The 16,686-nt window shown below is 37.2% G+C and overlaps 1 protein-coding gene across 3 annotated transcripts in view; it reads right to left on the reverse strand.

The window, feature by feature from the left end:
- The window catches only part of LOC136268204 (polyubiquitin-A-like), a 160,188-nt gene that overhangs the window by 14,974 nt on the left and 128,528 nt on the right, over positions 1 to 16,686 (reverse strand). For all 3 annotated transcript variants that reach the window (XM_066063483.1, XM_066063482.1, XM_066063484.1), the window contains exons 11-13: positions 14,350 to 14,583; positions 13,057 to 13,284; positions 12,653 to 12,880 (exon numbers count right to left, since the gene is read on the reverse strand). In XM_066063483.1, coding sequence (XP_065919555.1) covers positions 12,653 to 12,880; positions 13,057 to 13,284; positions 14,350 to 14,583 — 690 coding nt within the window. The remainder of the gene's footprint in view (positions 1 to 12,652; positions 12,881 to 13,056; positions 13,285 to 14,349; positions 14,584 to 16,686) is intronic.

Genomic DNA, 16,686 nt, shown 5'->3' on the forward strand with positions numbered 1-16,686 from the left:
CTAGATATTTGTGCTTAAACTATCCTACATCAAAATTTTCAGTCATGATACATACCTTTAGCTTCCTGGCTTCTGCTTTATATAGCTACCTACTATGTTGGTCATGATGCACCCCCTGGATCCACCCCTGTTAGTGGTGCACATACATTTGGATCAAGATACTTCTGTGTTTTCTGTAATATGAGCACTTCATTATGGTCATAGGAATACTGTATACATGCATTACTTGCACCTCAATAGTGAAATTAATTGCTAAATTATTTTGCACTCATGACCACTTTGAAGATCAAGTCATAAATTCACGCACATACTCATGCAGGAGGAAAAATGTTGACCACATTTTCATGTGGATTTTCCTGTACTGATCTTCAAAGCGTGAATGCAAAATACTTTGAAAAACTATTTAGTAATTACAGTACTACAAATCGCACATTGTGGTACAAGCAAATGTTCATAATATAAAAACTATTGGTACAACTGATGCATCTATTGCATACAGTGTAACTCATCTATTCTTTGGACCATTGATAAAGTGAGAAACCACGGAATTGTGTTGGGTCCAAACGAACGTTCAATTATAAAGTGAGATCATGAACACATATCCTGGCTATCAAAGTGTCTGGATATCCTTTTTGAGGAGGTCTGTTGTACCTATGCAGCCATGTATGTAACTTGAATAGTGTGGAGTGGGGCTAAGTATGTATGTAAGTGCATTATGGTGGGATTTGACTTAATAAGTATTTCTGAAGAGATGGTACAACATTCACGTGTTTACGGATTGGTGATCTCATTTAAATTCCACCTGTCTAATAAGGACCATCTTTGGATTTAGAAAGGATTGATGTTTTGGTGCTATACACTAATATCCAATTAGAAAAGTATCAATTAACTGCAGCACATAGGTGGTCTTTCAGTACAGGTTATCACTAATACAGGTTGTACTGTACCTCTACACCTTCACTCTGTAAGACAAAACTTGGCATGGTCTTGTGGTTATTGGAGGTGTAAACTCCCTCACAGCAATAATAGGCTATAAAATTCCACTGCCTACCACAACATAATTCATTGTTGGGGCAAACCTTAGCAAGCCCACATTAGCGAGAAATCTTGTTGTTGTTCATTACACCGGCAAGTTTCCAACTAAATACAAAAAACAAACCTTACAAGTTTTTAAGTGTCACAAAAGGCTGTGATAATAAACGAAGTTAAGTGGTACAATCAAACATTATAATGATAAAATTATGTTACAGCATAGATACTATACTAATAACACGGGATTGGAAGCTCCGTTCGCAGACTCAATATAGCGTGTATATTCCAAAATAAGCACTCCTTGTAGTTTCGTGGACTTACCTTTCACTTGGTGAAGGCTACAAAAGTCTGATTATTTCGATACCAACTTAGCGAAGGGTAGTGAAGAACCAAGGTAAGTGCATAGGATGATATATGAGCGAGTATTTCTGTGCAATTAAGTCCAAATTGTATTGTAGCACAACGTAAATGGGAACACTACAAAACTGTATTTTGTATTCTTTGCCAAATCTTTGAAGACATACAGTGAAAACTAAAAATGCTATTGTATCAAAGTACAGACAATTCCAAAGGGCTTGTGCCATGCATTGATACAGTTCAATGCTTTTACCAGAAAATTTTTTGTGTTAACCAAACGACAAGTGACATAGTTTGTGTACCTGTTTCGGGTATTTCTAAGCGTCCTCCAGACAATTACTGAAATTATGGTGAAGCTAAGTGATTCGAGTGTGGCTTAGTGTAACAATTACAGTTCTTTGTTTTGTATGGACCAACTTACAGCTTGTGGAACAAGAGCCAAATCCTGTCCTGTGAAAATAGAGCATAGGAACCAAGATAGCAACATAACTAATGACATGATGCAACCGTCAAATTAATAACTTCCGGCACAATGAGGAGTGCCGCCGGCAAGCAAAACGGAGCTTCCAATCCCATGTTATTAATTAGCATAGTATCTATGGTTATGGAACCTGACACTTACTGGCTAAAGTTCTCAGTAGACATACCAGTTCTTTGCCAATTACAACACTACTATGTCCAGACACTATAATCAGCAGCACCACTGCACAATAACACTCCAAATATTGGTTGGTGCTATCAAACACCACCCTAAAAGATGCGTGCTTATAATTTTAATTTGATTTATTGTTCAAATGCAAGAGGACACTGAAAGGTGCTACTGTTGAATGCTCCCGTGAAAGTCAAGGAGACAGACGTTGACAATAGAACAGAAACAAGCAAGAGTAGCCAGACAGAGAATACCACAGATAGAAGAGGGCCAAGATGACACCTGAACAACATGATAGTTTACGACTACAAAGAAGATAACATAATGAGCGTTGCATGATACAAAGTCGACTCCATCACTACCATCACTGATTACTCCTTCACCACCATCACTGAATACTCTGTCACCACCATTACTGAATACTCCATCACCACCATCACTGGATACTCCATCAACATCATTACTGAACTAGTATTTTAAAAAATGTTAATTTTAAATGAAGTAGGGATCTATGCAATAAAAGTAGTGAAACAAGAGATGAATGATGGTGTTACAGCATAGCTCAGTGGGAAGTCTCTATTGTGGCATTGAACAATATAATAATAGCTAATGTGCCAAAGTATCTCTTGTTTCACTACTTTTTATTGCATAGATCCCTTATTACAAACACAAAGTTTCGTCAAAATCTGAGAAATTCCTGGCTGATTTGACATGGAATGACCCTCATACTCACACTTACGTATACACACTACCATAGACTTCTGTTAGAGCAAGGTGCTTGCTTTATGGTGATAGCTTGCTTGTTTCAGGCCAAGCAAATATTATGGTGAAGCCATGTTTCCCAGCCAAACACCTTAAAGGGGAACCACATTCACTTTTTAAAATTAATTTTATTCTAGGACCGCGCCACATACAACCAAGTACATACACCAACGTGACAGCCCCCGGTGAGGCTATTAGGTGGTCCCCAAATCATCTCAATATGTCACAGTAGTGACAGATATAACACAATAGTGGCATCGTAACTAAAGGCCACCAGTAGCTAAGTGCCAGTATATCATTGGTGTGGTAATGGCACAGTGATGTGTACAAAGTATATGTATACAAAACATACAGGAGAGAGCTATACATTATTGCAGTATTGTATGCAGCAATACGCTATAGGCAACATCACCAGATAAAAATTATTAGCCAATATACAGCACAGTATATCAACATCAACTAGAGCTACATAGGGTTCATCAGTGGTGTAGCAATGGCACAGTGATGGGTGACACACTATAGTTATGCATACACAACTTGCAGGAGATAGCTACACAATACTGTAGGAGTATGCAAGCCAGATGAACCAGATAAAGGAAGACAGCCAAGCCAGCCAGAGCCTAGTAGCTACGCCAGGTGAAGGCAAAAAAGATTAAGCACGTATTGAATTGCCTGACACCAACACAAAGGAAGTTCGCCATGCCAGCTGCACAAGACAAAATTGTTTACTTGTATTTTATATGTAACTGTATTGTAAAGAGCGTGGCATATCATATTGAAATTAGCCATTGGGATTGCGAACCTAATAAAATATACTGATTATAGCAGAATTTTGCATATCTACCGAAATGGTAAGTTCAAAAACGTACACGAGAAACCCACTAAACGTTGTCTTAGGAACATGGTGTCTGTTTATATAGGCCCACAGAAACTAGAACAAAGCTATTCTAAACCAAGTTACTCACGCGGCACTTTCTCGAAGCGGCTTTCCTTAACTTTTGTCTTTAAACTGAATGGCCCGTTCGAGGGTAACAACTCTTCATACAATTCCCTCGAATTACTGAAGTATTATTTATGTACACAATGTTCCAGGTGGTTTTTTTTGTTTAGACTAATTTGTTTAAGGTGAATTCCCATAGTCTTGGTAACGGGTGAATCCCATAATACATTACGCATTGGGCAAAATGACAAACCAGGTTCAGAAACAGTGCTGGGCCCACGTATCCGTTGCAGCTACAGTCTTGAAAATAAGGTGGAGTATTCCTTAGAGGTGTGTGCATAATTAGCAGACCGTTTTTTGTTGGTATCACTACGTAATGTTGTGGGCGCTTCGAAAACGCACAAAAATCACTGTGTTTTTACACCATTTTACGCATTTTATGTACTTTTGGGGGCGTGTCCCTTTCAATATTAATGTATTGATTATTAACCAAATAAATTCAATATGTATGTTTTAATGTTTTCTTGTATTGTTTATTTACGTGAATGAATCTGCTGGCAGCTGGCATGGAGACTTGAGATGTTACAAACATAAAAACTCACCTGTAAACTTCTTGTTTACACAAGTAGCTTCTGGCTCTCCTGCACGGGCATCACTAATCTCCTTCGCGCAATCTGTAAATAATTAAGCAAGGATGTTACTGGGCGCTATATAGAATTACACGTATGGTCAAGTCATCAGCACAAACAGGAGCGATGATTATACGTTTGTGCCTTCATTCACAGGCGAATTTATCCCCGGTTAGTTCATGTCTCTAGGCCTTGTAGTTTTCTCAAACATTAATTATTAATTAATTATTTATTTATGACATAATTTTAACCGCGTTTCGTATTATTCTTAGTACTTGGTTGTATAATTAGCAATTGAATGTATATGAAAAGTTATGTATGTATACCAATTTTTATAGCTGTACTACATTCCACTGTGGAGATACAGTGATGGAAAGTCGCTCATGGCTGCTGCCATGTTAATGTGCGGTTATAAGTCACTGGATCTAAGTGCGGGTATTGTTGTATTGATAATGGCTGAGAGCAGTTTGAACACCAAGATTAAACCTTATCAGCTTGAACCCTTGGGTGTTTTAGGCTATAGTGATAGTGAAGATGGCAGCAGCAAGTCAGAAACTGATATAAGAGAGCAAGCAAGTTTCACGGAGCGCTTGTGAACAACAGATTAGTATGAGTGCATGAAATGCTTGCCCATGCCCAGTGGCATCGAATGCCAGTGTTGTCAAGAGATGGAAGGAATAGACGAATGACTGACAGAACACAGGGGGAAGTCTTCAGTGCATAACAGATCACGAGCAATTTAAAGTGGTCTGCCTCAACAAAGATGTTTTGTACACTGCACTGGTCACAGCAAAGATGTTTTGTACACTGCACTGGTCACAGTGAAGTCAGTACATGGTGATTCTTTGTGCCTTCAACTGGCTAACAGGTACAGGCAAATAAACGCTGATTTGTAATCATTTATGGCATGTACTTTTTGTGTTTTAGGCCATAAAGAGTAACTACTTACCGGCAGTTCATCTACTGGACATACCATACATAGATTCGGCAGAGGAATTCATAAAGTTATCCCATCTGGTGTTGTGTTAGCCATACGCAAGGAATTTTCTGAACCAAGTAATATTTACACTGGTTTTAAATTAGCAGATCTACAATGGAGTATGTAGTATAAAAAAATATTAAGACAAATATTATTATTGAGATGTTTGTTCATGTAATGGCTGTTTGGGGAATGTAGATGTGTGTTTGGCCATAATTTAATCTCTAGTCGGTCATTCTGTTGTGGCAATGTTCTGTGGTAATGCAAGTGTTTTGTCATAATCCTGTGTGTCCTGCTGTTTTCCGTGAGTCCGTAGTTCAAGTATGCCATTCATCATGTGTGTGAGGTGTGTGTAGTCCTTGTTCTGTGGTATCGGCTTGGCTACTCAGGCACTTCGTCCCTTAGGAAACACTACTTTGAATCTTAGTTTGCCTACACATATTAAGAAACATCACACACATACAGTATAGTTAATAAGACCAGATTTTGTGTTTGCTTGCTTATGTTGGGTGTTGTAATTGTGGTCAAGAATAGCAAGTTCCATATGAGCTTGCATTCCATCATACCAAAAATGCTGCCGCTTAGGACAGTATTTTAGGAGTAAGGAATGGAAGACCTCCAATGAGCCAGTATGATGGAAGCCGGTTAATTTTTTGATGTCTTGCAGCAGTGTATCCTATAGTACTACCTTACGTAAAGCATTGTGTGCAACACTTCCGGGTCGTAGTCACTTCTTACTGCACTCCTCTTCTGGAGATAGTGTTGGATGCACACATTTAGGGAACAATCCATTAGGATCATTGTCTCACTTGTGGACATGTTTGCACAGATCACCACAAGTAGTTAGAAATAGACTGGATCCATGTGAGGAGTTGACCACAATGCTTTGTCTTGGTCTTCTTACATAACTTCTTTGTGACACTTTTAGCCAAGTGCCACACATCCTATTGATGGTTTATATGGGGGTAATCAGTTCTCATCAGGGATGCTATACCAGTGTGTCTGTCTGTAGCTATAGTAGAGATATCGACGTGTTGTACCATCAACTTATCAAGGCACCGTCGCAATCCTTCTTTCTCCATAGCTACTGAACTGGTAGTGTCAGTGCACTGCAATAAACTGTAGTCTAGGATTAGGTCCGTGGCAGAGTCCATGAGGGTGTATGTGCAATATTTAGCACTATAACCAGGACTGTCACAATGACCATCAGCAGACAGGTGTACCCCTTAAATATTCAACTACAGCCTCCTGTTATCTTACATAAGTGGTGCTCACAACAGGATATGCACTCTCTAAGTATGTCAAAATAACACTTTTCACCAAATATCACTAAATTTAGCACATCAGCAAAGCTGGTGAAGGTCTGACCACTGAGCAGTATAACTGCAGCCAGCAGCATGTTGGTATATGTCTTACTACCGGTTGAGATTGCCAGAATAGTACATGTCCATCAGGACATATACCACTGACTTCCAGTAATGTCCTCGAGGTGGATGTCTTCAACTCAACCATTTGCAGACCACAACTATGACACCTATTAAATAGCATCATCAGCTATGATTCAAATACAATGAACTTGCAGTCTCCCAATATATCATTATCTGTGCCATCCACGGCCTCTTCAGTGTGGTCTGTCAGACTTGTTTTTCTCTGCGTCATCACTTGTGCTCTCACCTGTGCAGTCTTCATTGCCGGTACCAGGTGCTGCTAGCTATACCTTTAGTGAAGGGGATGAGGACATGTGAGGTATTATTATATCTGTTATTGATAATTATATTTCTGTTTTTAGTCCACAAGACCAAGATGAATCATACCACCCGGACTCCACCAGTTTCCCAGGCTTATTTTAATGGCATGATTTCAGTAAATAAATTGTATTTAAAGCATATTTATAAATATCGACCACCCACACAATTAATAAATACCAAAATCGAATCGAAATTTAGATATTTTACTAATTATCAATTGATATCGTATCGAAATCAAAATCCTGGTATCGCACACCACTAATCTTATACTCTTCAGTTGTGTAGCTAAGAACTATTCTGCACATTGACTAGCAAACAATCCCTACTCAACAATATGACAATTGCTATTTGTGTGCAACCCTAGAAATGAAAGGGCTGGGCAAAGCTGATGGTCCACTTATTAATCTATACACATACATTCAGTGCATATAGCAAAATATTATTGTTTCTTCTAGTAGTGCAGCTAAGTTCAACATCAACCCTCAAGAGCATGGACATTAGCTGTCCTGAGCAAGTAGAAAGTTTCTAGGTGTCTAACAATGTACTGGACTCTGCAAGTTCAAATATTTACTATAAAAACATGAATCCAATTGTCCAGTCCACCAGTAATTTTGGCCATGCAACCTGTTCTATTATTTTATCATTTATCAACACACATGGTAGCATGTCGTGTGGCCAAGAAAGCAGTAGAGCTGCCACAATATAGAAAAACCCTATATCATATATCACCAAGATTTATGTCACGATATAAACATATATCACGTTATAGAACTAACTGTAACATTTGCAGACAAACATATACAGTGGAACCCATCTAAGACGGACACCATTGCGGAAATGAAATATGTCCTTCATATGGAGGTATTCTTATTTAAGGGGTTTTCTAAAATTTTAAAATAATCAGTTTTAATGCATGAGACTAGACCAAGTGGTGGGACAAGATGGGTTATGGTACCATGTGATCAGTTTAATAGCAACAGAAGTGATTTTATTGAGCATGGGTTATCTATGGTGTGTGGCCTCTACTATATACACTATTCAGACAATTAGGCACCACAAAAATTTTATACATGCTCCCATAAAGACTTATCTGGATTACTCCGTATTCGATTAGTTATCAAGATGGTTGGCTATACAGATTATGCAGTTTATCCTGTAGTGCAGTTTATTTTTAAAGCACACCAGCTACTATTTTCAGAAGACCTGGGTAAGAAAATTAACAGCAGTACTTGTATACGTATTCATATGGCTTCTTGTAACTTTAGTGCTTTGTCTCACACTTTCCGCATTAGTTACATGATGTAGTTTGTTGTAACTGGCAATGAACTTTTGTTACTTGTGTCCGCGATTAGCGAGGTGTTGTACTGTAGTGCTTGCCATGTCTGGGAATTGTGCAGTGTCCGGTTTATGGAATAGAGAGGTGTCTGCTATTGAGGGGGCTTTAATACACACAGGTATTGGAAGTTGCATTTGGGGCTTTATTAATTGTCTGTTATAAAGAGAGGTGTCCGTTAAGTAGTGCTGAGCGATAGTAAAAATTTTACTATCACGATAGTTACTCATTAAATATCGCGATAGTGAATACTATCCCGATAGTTTATGAAACACTTTGTTCTTAACAAAGTCTTAGTTGTATAGCTATTATTTGCAGTCATATAGAAAGTTATTTTGCATGCACAGGACATTTGCGTGAGCGGCTGATGAATACGGACTTTTGGTAAAGCTTTTACAGGCCACTCCTTTGTAAGAAAGCTGGTAATACCAACTGTAAAACAGTATAGAAGGGTTGTTAATACCATTTTAATGCAGATTTGAGCTTATCATAACTATCACGATAGTGATATCCCTACTATCGCGATAACGATAGTGATTTACTATCGCGATATATCGCACTATCAATACTATTGCTCAGCCCTACCGTTAAGAGGGATTTCACTGTACATACTCTTCATTGTAAGATTAAATTTACTTGTTTATCAGGTTCATTTTGTTACTGCTTTACAGTTGAGACAAGTGGCTGGCACTACATAGAAACCTTAAAGCCTCCCAGTTTACTTTGGGGATGGCTTGTTTACCACTCTACACCATCAACACATAACTTAATTAAACGCCAAATACCATATGTCTGGCCTCCCCCACATCATTATACTGAGCAGCACCACTATCGCGCAACCATCGATATAACTGATTATCTATCTCAAATCATATCACCACCTTGATATATCGATACTATCAATGTATCGATATATCGTGGCAACACTAGAAAGCATGTATGCCGTACTGTGCGTATATTGACAAAAAAAAACAAAAAAACATGTACACCGTACTGTGCGTATATTGACAAAAAAATTACAATTTTCATGCATGTGTTGCTCCATGGTCCCTTCTCTAAAGTACACCATTTTTGCATCAAGGCACATGGTAGCGTGCCGTGTGGCCAAGAAAGCTGGTTTCACACATAGTCTGGTAGACAACAGGGTGAAGTTTGCAAAATGGTCTATAGTTTATTTTAATGCATTTTTGGATTGTTCTGTATACCTAAAACAATATTCCACCTGCTGGACAGGTGTCAGCCTTGGGCATTTTGCCATAGCAACCAAAGTTTAATTAGCTGCATAGCAACCATACAAATTTCACAAAATAGCTTCTGAGGGTTTCAGTTTTACCCAAAATTGTTTGATAATTTGACTATTTAACAAATCTGAGGTATTACAATTAATGTCAGAAAAAAACTGAATAATTAAATAGTCCCATAAACCCTTGAAAGCATCATTATGAATACTGTAGTTACGTATGTCTCGGTAACTGTCATAGGCCCTGCGGGCACAAACTACACCCTGTCACACAGCAGGACGTATCTCAGTATTGCAGTAAAATATTTGCATTCTGCTACTTGTATTATAAAGCCAATCAATTGCTTAAAACCTGCTTAAATTTGCAAAGCTATAGCACATTAGTACATAAAGGTATGGGTGATTAAAGTTCAAAAAGTAGACAAATTTTATGTGCTCACATGCCCTATACTCACATGCCCTATACTCACATGCCCAGTCACATTTGCTCTTTTGACTTTCTTTAGTTTGCTTATTTAAAAAAAATGTTTGTTTCAGCTTAAGCTATACTATGTTGGTTACCATCACTTTTAGACTTGAGAGAACAGACACAGTTTTGTGGTAAGAAATTTAATTCTGGCCTTTTCCTGTTGTAAATCATTATGATAGAATCAAATGTCTTGGTGATAATGATTTGCCTCTTTTTGGTTTTGCTGGTGTGAAAAAAGCTCAGTTAATACACCCTTTCTCCAGCTAAAGTCCATGAAGTGCAAACAATTTATCAGGTGCAGTATTACAAAATGTTAAATAACATCGGTGCTAATGATAGAATTTGAGTTTTATATGTAAAGACGTTAAATGTACAAGTATGTAGATCATCAGATGTAAGCTCAATAACTAGTACTTGCTATATACATACTTGCAGAGTATGTCACAAAACACTCACTATACAGTGAATAGCATACGTGTGTTCTCCATCTATGCTTATTAACTGCCTGGTGTTTAGATTCTTCACATCTGTTCCACTATCATCGCTAACTTAGCTTATTTTCAAGAAATAATGGAAGTTTTGCCTTATCTGGGGTATCATATGTGGTATCCATGCAGTACAGTAGCTGCCTCTTGTACCACCTATATACCCTGTATATTTTATATAGTAGAGGATCTCACAATACTATTCTGAAGCCTGTAAGATCAGGACAACTTTCCAATAAGAACAGTATAGTGGAGTCTTAAGGTGTCAAGAATAGTGTTGTGAGAGCCTCTAGCTATATAAAAGAATATGATTTGATGGCCATTTCAGTGAAAGTAACAAAAGGTACAGACAGAAGTGATTGAGCAGAAGTAGCAGAAGTGGGTGACAACAGACATAACTTCAGTACAAAGGGAATGTTTACTGTACATAAAAAAATATTGATTAAGAGGTAGCACACAGTCATACACATGTGTGTGTGTTTTTAAGGTGTGTTATTCTCCTACACTTTACTGCTGCTCCTCTTGCATGAGAATTTGGTAACCTTACAATTTGGCATGCAAGAGAGAACTTTCAATGATACAAATTTAAAGTGCTCAACGTACGTACCAGTCTTTTTGTGACCAAATTTGCAAGAAAAGTCTTCTACACACCATAAATTACCACTTTAATAATTCACAACTTAATTTAGATTTGAAATAAGTTGTTGATTGAAATTTTGTCAGCTGTGAGCCATAACATAGAGCATTGGAGGAAGAAAAATTTCAGAAACAAAGTTATCCATACAATTGGGAATTGCGTGTGGAAGACACAAATCCAGCCTTTAAGAGCACCGATCGCATTATATTGCACAAAACACTTAAAAGTCCTTCCTGCTACCACCTATTTGCTCAACTAATGATTTCCTCTATCGGCATTTATCAACAGCATATATTGGGGTCAGCAACAGCCTGTCGTATACACAAACATATGGCTATTCTATCTGCAGCTTGGCTATTTTGGCATGGATCCCATCATTTACTACTTTACATGTGCTCTATTTAAGGCAGAAAGTCAAGCTGATGTTGAAACAGAACTTAGACAATTTACTTATATCTAAAACCATTTAGTTAATGAGATTACATTAATTCAACTAGGATAAATTTACTTAATCACTCAGCATAAAAGTAATAGTGAACCTGCTCATTCCAGTCACCTCTGCCAGGCCTGCCTTATTAAGGAGGTGGTTGCATTACACATGTTAAAGTCACTGTGTACACAAATGACACAATTAGGAGACTGTTACAATAGTCAGTATAAATCAGGTGACCTTATTATACAGTGATCCAGTTGGATAGGTTTCATTATATAGTTGAATATTTGAAGTATTGTGCAATCACAAATGCCAGTAAAGCAAACAGGCATAACACCATGTGCAGACAGGAAGAAAAAAACTGTGATTTTCACACTTGCATACCTTCATGGGCACTTCTCCAGAGCACACTATTTTTGCATTATAACTGTCAGCAAGGTAGGGTAGGCCACATACCACATTTGATTAAATTCACTCTAGCCATTCATGAGATGTGAGCAGCCAAAGTTTTGATTTCTTTTCCTTAAAGGATCTACGGTGCCTAGATTACTCTTTTTTCACACTTTGTAAAATTGTTACAAAATGCAAAAATGTATTCAATTAATTTGAAATTAGGTAAGGTGTAACAGCTAATGAGTTTCATGTACAAAGCAAAAACCAAATAACTGTAAAATTGCAGGGTTGAGATACTCTAATAGAACAGTCACCATGGGCATGAAGTATGTCAAAAAAACTTACCAGTGTAAACCAGGCAAACATAACAGTGTTCTTGTACAGCTAACTACCAACCGCTGATGATGGTGGATCGACCAATGAGCAACATACATGCTGGAGGGGAGCACACTATGCACTTTATAATTGTACTGTTATAAATTACACAAAATAACACATTTGAAAATGTTAGAATAGATCATTTATTAGCAAGGATGCTACATTTGTACGTATATTACATAACTTACCCCTAATTCTTAAAATGAAATGAACAATTGATTCCTTCTGAATATTGTAATCACTCAAGGTACAACAATCTTGTAATTGCTTTCCTGCAAATATCAGTCTTTGCTTATCAGGAGGAATTCCTTCTTTATCTTGAAATTTAGTCTTAACATCTTCTATGGTATCAGAAGCCTCTACTTCCAATGTGATCGTCCTTCCGGTCAGGGTTTTCACAAATATTTGCATGCCACCTGCACATGTACAAAATAACATATTAATCTGGTTCTTAGGTATATCTGGTTTGCTATCAACAATAGCATAATTTAAATATCATAGCCAAAATGTGTTATAGTAGTGCACTCCAAAAATATTACACTGTATAATTAATTGAAATTTAAATTATGCCGAGAGAATTAAATTTACTGACCTCTCAATCTTAGTACTATATGAATAGTGCTTTCATCTGTAATGTTGTAATTGCTTAAAGTATAATCATCTAATAGTTGACGTCCTGCAAATATCAATCTTTGCTGATCAGGAGGAATTCCTTCTTTGTCTTGAATTTTAACCTTAATGTTTTTTACTGTATCAAAAGCTTCTGTTTCCAATGTGATGACTTTTCCACTCAGAAATTTTGCAAATATGTTCATGTCATCTATACGTATGTTTGTACAAATATAACACATGCAAAAAAACACACACACCCCACAAAGAATTTGAACATTAGCAGAGTTAACAAAAACAAGAATTTATTAATCACAAAATATAATGCATTTTGTACTTCAGTCAAATAGCCAGCAAGACTACACGTGGATTAATTTTGTAATGCTATAGGTCTGTTAAAAATGTTTACTTAAGGTGCTCTTGGTAATGTATGCCTGACAGATTATAGCAGAGCACATTACATGAGACCACTTCTTACCACATATTTTATGTACGTATGTATATACACATATATAACATACAGAAAACAGCAGTCACGGCAAATAGTTGTATAGTTATACACATCACATTTGCCAAGTTCTATTATTGTCTAATTTTACACCAACCATAATTGTGGCATAAAACGGAGAGAAACAGTAAATAAGACTACTTTAGTGTGGGCATTCAAAGGCGCTGCTTTAGTCTCGTATAAACCAGACCAACTTTTCTTTTGTGTGTGGGTGAGGAAAAAGTGATCTGGTATACTTCTGATAGAATTTCTGTGTAGCATTCCACCAGCTCTATGGTGGGTGCTGATTGGGCTGTGATGATTGTACTACAAATTATGTTGCTCAGTAGTGAATGGTTTTGCCAATCAACACCCACTGTAGAGCTGGTGAAACACTACACATTTCAGAAGTGTACCAGCCACTTTTTCCCCACCTACACACAAAAGAAAAAAAGCTTCTTCTCTTGTGTTGATGTGTTCTGCAATAATTCTAGCACAAATAGTAAACTAAGCACATCTAGCTGTATCTGTTGCTCTGGTTACAGGTACCCACCCCTCAAATAATTATTTTTATGAGTGCCATAGGAATTTCAGGATGAGTTTTTAAGCTGATTTTTTAAAATTTATTTTTGCCACTCTTTCATCCCATACTCACATCATGGCTATAAAGGTACGTGCATTTAACCATTGCAATACATAGTCACCATTATATATAAGAAGCTTCAATTGTTAATATCGTACAGTACTTCTTACATATAATATAGTATTAACACAATCTCAATTTCTAACTTTTTGATGTTATCATAAAGTCAATTGATAGACCATATGTAAAAAAACCAAGTGAACGAGTATCACCCTCTAATACTTCCTTTCCTGAAAAAATCAGTCTATGCTGTTTGGGATCAAATGCTGCTACCTTCTTAATGACACCTTTTAATTCTTCGATTGTATCTAAACAATTCATTTCCAGTAACACAGTCTTTCCAGTGAGAACTTTCAGAAATATTTCTATTGTTGAATTTCCTAAAGAAATAAGTGTCATACATATTATGTAAGTAACAATACAGCTATTATGTTTTTGAAATATAGATACATTGAGGAAGGTACACTCATTTAATTACCTGTGTAATGAACAGTGACTTTGAACAACAATTGTAATTGAACCGCATATTACTGTAAGTAACAGTAACCATTGATATGATAATGCTGTAATCTTGCGTGATGTAATGTTATAATGTAATAGTGATTGTAAGTAAGTGTTAGAATGTATCCTATAATTCTATGACTATAAAAGCATATTTGTACTATTGTACAATGTGTTAGTCTTTTATCAGTCTTTTATCAGTCTTTTATGATCACAATGGCTGGAGGTAAATAGCAACAATAATACATGGTGTCAGAAGTGCAGCCTTAAGCTTATTCATGGCTACTGTCAGCCTCTGCCCTCCTGCTCCGTTTAATTTCAGAAAACCTGAAGAGTGGAAGAAATGGAAAAGCCTTTTCGAGCAATATTTTTTCTTGCTTCTCGACTGCAAAAGAATTAGCCAAGCGACAAGTGAGCAGTTTACTGGGGCGAAGATGCAAAAGCCGTGTTAGCTACTACATGTATCAGTAACGAGAGATAAAGCAGACTACAGCAAATGTTAGAGATTCTGAAGCTCAATGGATATTTCAAAGTTCGAAAACCCTCGTTTTTGAATGTGCCACGTTTAATCAAGTATGCCAGCTTTCAGACAAATTAGCTGAGCAGTTCATCACAAGGCTTCATCTACTAGCTGACAACTATGAGTTCGGGAATTTACAAAATGCTGATCTGTGATTGCCTAGTGATTGGAATCCATGACAAACAATTATCCGAGCAACTAAGATGGAATCTGGACTTAACTTGCAAAGACAATGGTCAGACAAAGGGCAGCAGTACAAGAACAACGGTATGCTCTGAAACATCTAGTGGACACTGAGCTACAGATGGATGCAGTGAGGAAAAGCCACATCTCCACTCATGAACAAATGTAACCTCCAAAAGAGGACATAATCTGCAGCTAGACAATTATCTCCAAAGACAAAAGTGTAGAAAATATGGCAAAGCCCCTCACTCCAAACAACAGTGCCCCACTAGAGATTCTACATGTCAACAATGCAGACATCTGGGTTACTGCAGTAAACAGTGTCTGTCTAAAACAATGGCCAGTGTAACTTCAGGCATGATCAGGTGATCAAGACTTTGACCTCAATGGAATGTGCAAGTCACAATGAAAAACACAAAGGTTTTGTTTAAAGTCGATACAGATGGGCAATTGGAAACAGTGGAAATGGAAAGTGGAAATGTGCTAATCGTCATATAAATGTACCCTAGAGTAAAACCTTTGTTTAGTGGCCACCTCTTAAAGACCACCTTCTTATAAAGTCTTATAAAGACCACCTCTGTACAAAGACCACATTATAATTAGATCTCAAAGATGGCTGAGGCACACTGACAACTCCATGGCCACCTTTTATAAAGACCACCTCTTTACAAAGACCACCCTTCACATTTCAATAATAGCTAGGGTCCAAACATCCTATGTCAGACCGCTTTATCAAAACAGCTCCCGATAATATATCTATTTTTTTAGTGTACTGTCAAACTGTCAGTACAACACAGATTTGGTCTGCAAATCATCATATAAATGTAAACTAGAGTAAAACCTTTGTTTAGTGGCCACCTCTTAAAGACCACCTTCTTATAAAGACCACCTCTGTACAAACACTACATTATAAATGGACCTCAAAGATGGCTAAGGCATACTGACAACTTCATTGACACCTTTTATAAAGTTCACCTCTTTACAAAGACCACCTCTTCACATTGCAATAATAGCTAGGGTTCAAACATCCTATGTCAGACTGCTTTATCAAAACAGCTAAAAACACTAGACTCTTCATTGATACAGTAGGCAGTAGTGTACTAGCTACATTTCACTTGCGTAGAATATTTTTGCATGACACATTCTGGTACCATATGCTGGTACAAACTAAGCGATGATGGTAAATGACTTGAGTGAAGTGTGGACAAAGAGATGACATTGACATGAGTCATGAAATACATGTTTGAAGCTTACCAAATATTACGATGTAGAGAGGTGG

This window comes from Dysidea avara, chromosome 10 (assembly GCF_963678975.1).
Source record: "Dysidea avara chromosome 10, odDysAvar1.4, whole genome shotgun sequence".
Classification (NCBI taxonomy): Eukaryota; Metazoa; Porifera; class Demospongiae; order Dictyoceratida; family Dysideidae; genus Dysidea; species Dysidea avara.